Source organism: Chenopodium album, chromosome 27, assembly GCF_948465745.1.
Source record: "Chenopodium album chromosome 27, dcCheAlbu1.1, whole genome shotgun sequence".
In the NCBI taxonomy this organism is placed as follows: domain Eukaryota; kingdom Viridiplantae; phylum Streptophyta; class Magnoliopsida; order Caryophyllales; family Amaranthaceae; genus Chenopodium; species Chenopodium album.
This window is the reverse complement of record NC_137860.1, coordinates 21,598,762-21,608,399: the sequence shown is the minus strand read 5'-3', so window position 1 is coordinate 21,608,399 and position 9,638 is coordinate 21,598,762. Positions and strand designations below refer to the sequence as shown.

The 9,638-nt window shown below is 29.4% G+C and overlaps 1 protein-coding gene across 1 annotated transcript; it reads left to right on the top strand.

Annotated features, from left to right (window-relative positions):
* Positions 1-2,001: 2,001 nt before the first annotated feature.
* Positions 2,002-9,419, top strand: LOC145620786 (trans-resveratrol di-O-methyltransferase-like). The gene is made up of 2 exons (XM_081675496.1): positions 2,002-2,900; positions 8,874-9,419. Exons 1-2 carry the CDS (start codon positions 2,106-2,108, stop codon positions 9,180-9,182), a joined length of 1,104 nt encoding a protein of 367 aa, XP_081531622.1. The 5' UTR covers positions 2,002-2,105; the 3' UTR covers positions 9,183-9,419.
* The last annotated feature ends 219 nt before the right edge of the window (positions 9,420-9,638 follow it).

Genomic DNA, 9,638 nt, shown 5'->3' with positions numbered 1-9,638 from the left:
AAAATTTAAAAATTTACCTTTCCTTCAGGTCATCGATCATTTGGGCCTGTTAAAAAAAACGCCCTCTATATAGTTGGGATTATTTTAAAATAATTGATAGTTGGGATTAATTAAAGTAAATGAATCAAAGTTGAGATTAATACAACCAATTTTTCCTTTTTTATAAGAATTATTTTCTTTAAAAAAAAATTGACCAATTAGGAAGTGCCACATGGATTGTGGGTTGTTGTAACTGGTGTCATGACTTGCTAGGGTTGATAAGATAAAATAAACAATGAACTTAGGATCATTCATGGTTAATCGAAAGGTTGGATTATTTTTGGAAAATGGGGTAAAGGTTGGATTATTCTTATTAAATTTTCCTTAATTTTGTTCTATGTTTAGCAAGTTGAATTGGTGTCAAAAAAGCTAGTGGTATAAGTTCGTACCAACATTTGCAACACAATCTAAAGTTAATCTCTTATTGAAAAGTTTTAATTTGGCGAAATTCCGCCATATATATGTGTTATCCTGACAAGATACTGGCGGATTATCTTTTTCTTTTTTTCTTGGGAGGAATTATTTTTCTTTTTGGTGCCTTGTCTTATTTTTTTCTTGGGAGGAATTACTTTTCTTTATATTTATGACATATACTTCCTTCGTTATTTTAATTTACATCACTTTACAAATCGTGGACTATTAGGCAAATTTTGGTCATGAGAGAGATAGAGAGAATCATAAATGGACCACTGTGATAGGAGACATATATTAACTAAAAAGAAAAGTTAATCAATAATTTAAAAATTTCGTTTTTTAAGTTATACAACTAAAAAGAAACAGAGGAAATAATGTACTACCTTCGTGTTTTAATAAGTGTTACACTTACCAAATCTGTCCGTATTTTAATAAGTGTTACACTTCCTTTTTTGGCAAAACCTACTTTTAATATTATCTCTCTCCTCTCATGGTCCCCACTCTAACACATTACTACTTTTTTTTTTTTTTTTTTTTATTAAATAATTCCTCTCACATTCATTACTTTTCAATAAACTATTAACCCACTATCTTTCTTTTACAATTTTTTAGTACTCCAACTACCTCACTTAACTCTTATTTTATTTAAATCAGTTAAATTGCCTAAAACTATGTGCCGGTCAAACTATAACATTTATTAAAACACGAAAGGAGTATGTAATATACTCCGTATTTGTTGTAGTCCTAGTTGAAAAGACTTTCTCTTTCAAACACACTACATCTACTTCCTCTATTCATTTCGGAATAATAATGACACTTTTCTTTTTTATTAGATTGGTAATAATAGTGGAAAATTTCCTTATTTAGTAAGCTCTTACTAATATTTTATTACTACTCTCTTCTATAAAAATGTCACTTACATTACTTTTAAATTTACTAGATCTCTCTTAGCTACTTACAATTTAATATATATTGTTCATTTCACTTTATTTTTAATGAACCAAAATTATTTTTATTGAGTGAAATTATTTTTACTGAAATGAATAGGATTTAATTCTACTAAATTGGAATTATTTTAGTGAAGTGAAATATTATTTACTGATTTTCTAATATATTTTTTCTAAGGTACTGATTTTTACTGAACTGAAATTATTCTTAATCAACTGAAATAGAGTGCATCTAGGCACAGCGCATAGCACCTATATGTTTAGCATGCATATAGGAGGGCAGTATGGGGTTTTTATTATATTTTTTTATTTGATATTTTTCTACGGTGGTACATTTTTGTGTATTATAATGTACCATTAAGGTATTAATTGTATTAATAGTACTTCAACTGTACTATTATACATGTGGTCGTACTTTTTGTTATCTTATGTCGTTGATTATTTTCTCCTAAAATACCTACCACCTATCACTTATTAGGTTGTAGTGGTACATTTTGTCATCCTATATATTTCTAAAACATATAGGTGCTATGCGCCAATACTTAACCACTGAGATAATATTTAACAAACTAAACTTATTTTCTAGAACTAAAATTAAATATTATTTGAAGTGTATAGGGCTATAACCAGAGTATTATAGATAAGGTTTTAGTGGTACACTACCATTTTACCATCTAACCTTCCAGGAAACATTGTAAAAGAGAAATGGATCCAGCAATAATCTTTCCCGAAGAAGAAGCAAAAGAGCAACTACTAGAAGCACAAGCTCATATATGGAGTCATGTTTTCTACTTTCTCAAATCCATGGCCTTAAAATGTGCAATTGAACTAGGCATTCCAGACACCATTCATAAACATGGCAAACCAATCACTCTTAAAGAGCTAGCCAATTCACTTCCTATCCTCCCGAACAAAGTTACTTCTCTTTCGCGCTTAATGCGCCTTCTTGTATCCTCTAAATTCTTCTCTATGAAAACTTTAGCCAACGGCGAAGAAGGATTTGTTCTTACTTTAAGCTCCCAACTTCTGTTAAAAGATCACCCCCTTTCGCAAGCTCCCTTTGCTCTTACAACTCTTTCTTTACTAACCAAACAATCTTGTCATCTAAGCAATTGGTTTCAAAGTGAGGTTGTGTTTGAATCTCCTTTCGAAATAGCTCATGGAAGGAAGTTTTGGGAACATGCTTGTCATGAGCCGATGTTTAACGAGTATTTTAACCATTCTATGCAAAGCGATTCTCTATTCGTTACGAGCTTATTGGTGACAAACAAACAATTCAAGGGATTACTTGACGGAGTTGATTCGTTGGTCGACGTTGGTGGCGGCAATGGGACGACTGCTAAGGCCATATCCGAGGCCTATCCATCGTTGATATGTACTGTACTTGAGTTGCCGCATGTGGTTGAGGGAGTACAAGGGAATGATAATAATGGCAACGTGATTTACGTTGCTGGTGATATGTTTGTGGGGGTCCCTCTTGCTGATGCTGTCTTACTTAAGGTGAGGTGCTAAATTTTTTTCCATTTATTTATTTCCAATTTAAAATTATATTTGACATAACTTTTAGTATATACCTTTCCATTTCCACTAAAAATTGCGCCTTTATACTCCATCCATCTTACCTTACAGTGTACTAGGTTAGATCTCATGCCATTACATCTGTCAATTTAGTCGGTTTGGTCAAGTTGGGTTGGAGTCGAGTCACTCCGGGTCACGGATCATTTTCGGTCGGGTCATTTTGGGTCATGGGTCAGGAAATATTCAGCCCTAAACCAAAGTTTTGGGTTTGGGTCAACCCAACTGGTTTCGAACAATTTCTTTTTTATTTATTTTTTTGGCTAAAATTCTGATTTTTCAACTTTATTTGCTTTTTTTTTTTTTTGTAATCAAACATTTTCAACATATTATTTTTAGCCATTACATACTACATAAATTAAATCGTCACAATTTCACCAAAGCACATCAATTACTAACTTTTATAAAATGATAATAAACTTAAAAATAAAACTTTCAAACATCCTAAAATTTATGGAAGAGACCTAAATAATTATATATGTGGACTATAATATCTCTTGACATAATATCAATAGATCTTTCAATCGGTTGTATAATGGTGATGTGGGTTATACAGATGCAATATGGCCCTGTTTAGTTCACCTTGTATTTGCTTATCTGAACTTATCTGATCTGGTCTTGTCTGATTTGATCTTGTGTGGTCTAGTTTGATCTGATCTGACAAAAGTTTGACCTTAAATATACGATAATCTATACGGAAAAAATATATTAAGTGGGGTCTCTTTAGATTCATAATAATATGTATTTTATTAATATGTGATTTTCAGAATTTTTTTAATCAAGAAATTAAAGATATTTAGCGATAAAAAATTGCACATAAAACGATGATTGGTGTAGGAGCTGATTAGTGTAGATTTGAGCAAGAGTTATATGATATAGGTAAATGAGAAAGAGATGAAATAATGTCCGATGGTAGACAACATATAAAACTTTTTTTTTAATAAACCAATGTTAATTTTCAAAAAAAATTATTTATTAAAAAAACCCATTAAATTGGGTCGATGGGTCGGGTTCGGGTTGGGTTAACTCGGGTTACGAGTCAAAAAAACTTTGTTCAAGACCCACAAAACCGGGTCGAGTTTAGGTCGATTTTGCGGATCGGATAAAAATTGACAGGTCTACATGCCATGCATGGTGATCTATAGTTATATTGATTGATTTGGAATATGTATAAAATTAATACTCCATCTGTTTCATTTTGTTAGTCCTATATACTATTTTGGGCGTTTTAAAATGATGTACCAATATTAAATATTTCCTAACATTATTATAAGGTGAATAATTTTCATCATCCATGAACAATCAATCTAATTGGGTGTTTAAAGAATCAAATAATTTTGATTGGTTAATGTATGTAGTAGTGGATTGCTGACATGACAATTTTTCCAATCAAAATTTATAATAGGTGATTAATTATAGCCAATAACCATAAATAAAACAAGAAAAGACAAAACATTAATTACAAAGTTGCAATCAAATTCCAAATTACTAAGGGCTTGTTTGGCATTGATTTTTGTTTTCAGTTTCCAGTTTTTTTTGAAAACAAAAAACCAAAAACAGGAAACAAGAAAAAGGTGTTTCCACTTTTCTGTTGTCAGTTTTCATAATTATCATGGTTTTAATAAGTTTGACTAATTTTTGATTCATTATGTGACATATATCATATGATTTTAAAAAACAAAAAACCAAAAAACTAAAAACCACAGTGATGCCAAACGAACCCTAAGATTCCTCCTTTTCTTATTTTAAGTGATTGATTTCAAAGGAAACTAACAAAGTGAAACAGAGGGAGTATTATTTTAGTAAATGATTTTTTTTTTTAATTAATAGATTTTTTTTGAAAAAAAATATAACTAATTAGGATAGATTAGGGAATGACACGTATCATTGTTGTTGGTCTATTAGTATAAATTGATGATTATTGATAGAATGTTTGAATTTCATTTTAGGTTTCCTTAAATGTCTTGATGGCTTCTAATAATTAAAGTAATTATGTTACATATTATGTGCAACGTTTGAATATGTTATATCTCAAAATACTACGTTATACAAAAAAGTTCACATAATATATAACGAAGCTAGTTTTTCTATTTTATTCACAATTACGTCAATATCTCAAGTATACTTAATTTTCCAAGTAAATTGCTTTTAAGGTTATACATGGTTCATCTGATTTTGTGAGAAATGATATTATTTTAATAAACCTTTTTAAAAGGAAATACTTACTGAACATATTTTATTAGATGATACTAAAGATTACAATTTGTAGTTGAAAATTTGTCACTATCTTATTTGGCACTTATTCTGTAGTGCTATGTAAGATATGACACGTCATATATTTTTACTATTGTTTTGAAACATTTATCTATAACTTATATAAAAGCGAATAATTAATGACACTTGTCATTACCTTTTGAAAAATTTTCCCGACAATTTTTCCTTTTCACTTATTTATTTATTTATTTATTACTATTATTATTATTATTATTATTATTATTATTATGATGCAAAAATGTTCAAGAAAACTATTTATAGCCTAAGATATATTGTTTCCAATTTGACAATCATATTTATTCCTATATATCTTTCATATATTTTGTATTATTTAAAAATGAATTTATATTAAGTAATTATTTAAATTTCTTTAAAAAATAAAGTATTATTATCGTCAAAAGTTTATTGTTTGGTCATTTATACTAATGGGAAATCAAAGATGACATGTGTCATCCCAATATTATCGCCAAAAGTTTATTTTTTAGTCGAAAAATCTTCTTAGAGAATATTTAGTATGGAGTATATGTAATATAACATTTTCCTTTCATTTGGTCATTATGTTTATTTAATCATGGATTATATTTTAGTCAATTTATTTAATTTTTTTTACAATTTCTAATTTAAAAAATAAATACGGTATAAATTATTGTGTTCCAGAAATAATAATTTTTGAAATTTATCGTGCGTGGCACAGGAACTAACCTAGTTTACTATATATGACAATGAAATATGAAATTGGTTAAATAAGGGAATGAAATTTCAGGAAATTAGTATATACTTCCTTTGTTCCAATAATATTGCAACAAGAATGAAATTATGCATCCCAAAGCACATTTAATATGTTAAATATCTATAATTGTATTAGAGTAAAAATTATGAAAAGTTGATATTGTGAAAGTATTTTAAGAGACAAATCTAACAAGATCACACATGACTATATTTTGCTTAAAGTATAAATCATATTATATGGTCAAACAAGAGTGATGAATATTGCTAATAAAAGTCCATTGTTATAAAATTATTGGAGCGCAGGAAGTACATAGTATTATAATTATGGTATGTAAAAAAATTTCCTTCTGTCATGAATACCATTCAAATTTTAAATATAATAATTTTAATTTTAAAATTATAAAATTTAATTTTTTTAAAAAAATATCTATAATTTAATTCACATTATTAAATAAAATACTACATTTTTGTAGATTAAAATCACCAATGGAAAAAAAAAAGATAATTTTTAATTTATTTATTCATCAATGATTATTACTCCACGCACAAATAATTGTTATATATGGCTGGCCGTGTGGCCAGCCATTATATGGGTTACTTGGTCAGTGTTAAAGGATTACTTCGTCAGTATTGAAGGGTTACTTCGTTAGTATAGTAGGAGTTACTCGCGGTCAATATTACAGGAGTTGCTTTGTCAGTGTTATAGGGATTACTTTAATTTGTTTTTTTATTAGTTGCCACAAACAAGACGGACTGTACTCTACTTTAGGATTTTTTTGCTAAAATATACTCCCTCCATCCCTTAGTGACTGTCTCGTTTGGTTAAATTTTTGTCCCAAAATGTATTACCCCATTCATTTTTTCCAACAAACATTAATATGATTTTTTTAGCAAAGTTCCCTTCAATACGCAACAATATTTGTGAAATTTAGCTTCCCATGTAAATTTTGCATTTCCATATACTTCCATTATTTTCTTTCATACCCCATGTTAATTTACCTTTTCAATAAAATAAATTTAATTAAAATAAGATGAAACATATATAATAAGTTAGCCCTGCTTAAATATTGGCTACCGCCACAAGTATCCACTTTATTCGACCAAGAAGGTTGCACCTCAAAATCATATGGCAATGAGGGGAGTAACCCCTTAGTATTATATAGTGGACATGATTTACTCTATTTTTCAATGTGGGATACACATCCTAATAGTTCTCTTCACTTTTATACTTTGTCAATGTGTGATAACACTCACTTACATGTGGATTTTGTCATGGGTTCAACATTTTGTCAAAGTTACAAAGTGCATGCATAAAATGCATTTTAATTTGTCTCCACTTGTGAGACAAAAAATCGGCAGCATAATGTGTAATTATAATTCCCAATAATATTATTTATTTTTGTTTTATTTTATTGTATTACTAGTATTTGAAAGATTGATATTGTAAAACTACTATAAACATTGAAAAGAGTCTAACAATATTTTGATGCAATAGTCAAATTGTTCTGTTTATTATCAAACGGATGCAATAACACTACAAAAATTTGGCCTTTTAGCAACAGGTGAAATCTGTTGCTAATTGCTAAAAATCCGTTGCTGGACATAGCTAGCTACAGATATATCGACGGAATCACTCCGTTGGCAAAAACCTTGTCGCTAAATGAATTTAGAGACGGAAAAAAAAAATCCGTCGCTGGACTTAGCAACGGAAAAAATAAATCCGTCTCTGGATTTAGCAACGGAAAAATAAATCTGTCACTAGCTTTAGCAACGGATTAAAAAAATCCGTTGCTAGATTCAGCAACGGAAAAAAAATCCGTTGCTAGATTCGGCAACAGAAAAAACCTTTTTAAATCTAAAAAAAAGCTGCTATTTGGGTCGACCTCACTCGGGTCAAGTTCGACCCAATTCGGCTTTCCATGTAACGCTCCTTGAATCTCTAATCGCAAGATTGTTGTTGGTAGGAGTCGAACCCGTGGCCTTAATGTCAAATAGTGAAACTCTTACCAACTATACCAAATATTATTTGTTTACTTTTACGCACATAATTGATAATAAATGAAAGAAATATTAGAGACGGAATTTAAAATCCGTCTCTAGTTTAGAAACAGAATTTAAAATCCGTCTCTAATTTAGAGATGGATTAAAAAATCTGTTTCTAGTTTAGAGACGGATTGAAAATCCGTTTCTAGTTTAGAAATAAATTTAACTTACATAATTTGTCTCTAATGTAATATTTTACATAATTAGTTTTAAAAATTATCTAGAGACGGAATCAAAAATCCGTCGCTCATATTAGCAACGGAAAAAAAAATCCGTTGCTAACTTAGCAACGGAAAAAATAATCCGTCTCTAAATTTAGCAACGGAAAATAAATTCGTTGCTAGATTCAGCAACGGAAAAAAATCCGTTGCTAATTTAGCAACGGAAAAAAAATCCGTTTCTAATTTAGAGACGGATTTTCAGATCAATTCCGTTGCTACTTTAGAAACGGACTTTTGGATTCCGTCTCTAAATTAATTTAGAGACGGATTTTTGGATTCCGTCTCTAATTTAGAAACGGATAAAATTCCGTTGCTAGAATTCCGTTTCTATATGGACAATTTTTTGTAGTGTAATGAGATTTTTGGGTCAAATTTTTTTAAATTTGATTATAGAAACTTAAAATATAGATGTAATGAATAGAAACACAATGAAGTACAATATTTACACATCCAATCGACTTTAATATTAAATATTTTATGATGTGTAAGCTAAGATACCACATCCTCTTGCCTTTTGTAGATGGTGTTATATCCACTAATAATTGTCAAAAGTAGTATATAACAAATTCTCAATAACATGAATAACGTGAGCCTAATGGAGTAATGGTTGTATTTTTATAACTATATGCAGTGGATTTTACATGATTGGAGCGACCATGATTGCATTAAGATACTAAAACAATGCAAAGAGGCAATTCCTAGCAAAAGTCAAGGAGGTAAGGTGATTATCATTGATATTGTGGTGGAGCCTCAAATTAAGAATTCAAAGAATTCAAATGCCCAAATTTTATTTGACATTGAGATGATGTCACTCTTTGGAGAGGGAAAAGAAAGAACTGAAGAAGAATGGAATAAACTATTTGTTAAAGCTGGTTTTGGTGATTACAAGATCCTTCCTATACTTGGTTTAAGGTCTGTCATCGTGCTTTATCCTATATAAGTTGGTAACTCCGTCTAGTACTGCCTCGTGAAAAATTAATGACATACGTACGTATTATATTATCTTTTCGAGCGCATGTACGCCTAATATGATGATATGATATAATATGATATAAGGTCTTTTTATTTTAGAATTTCAAGTATATGTATGTATTCTTATTCTGTATCTTTTAATCTTTTCGAGCGCATGTACGTCCTCTTTTTTTTTTTTTTCAAATATATTATCTTTTCGAGCGCATGTACGTCCTTTTTTTTTTTTTTCTTTTTTTAATGTTTTAGAGCGTGTACGTCGTAATTTCAATTTTTATGTATATACGGATTTGAGTGTGATTTAATCATTATAAGCATTTGAGCTTCTCTAGTGTACTGTATTTAACCAATCTAAGCATTTAATCAAGCAAACTATTTTCTTTATTAATATTAATACATATACATTGAGACATATATGATAAAGACA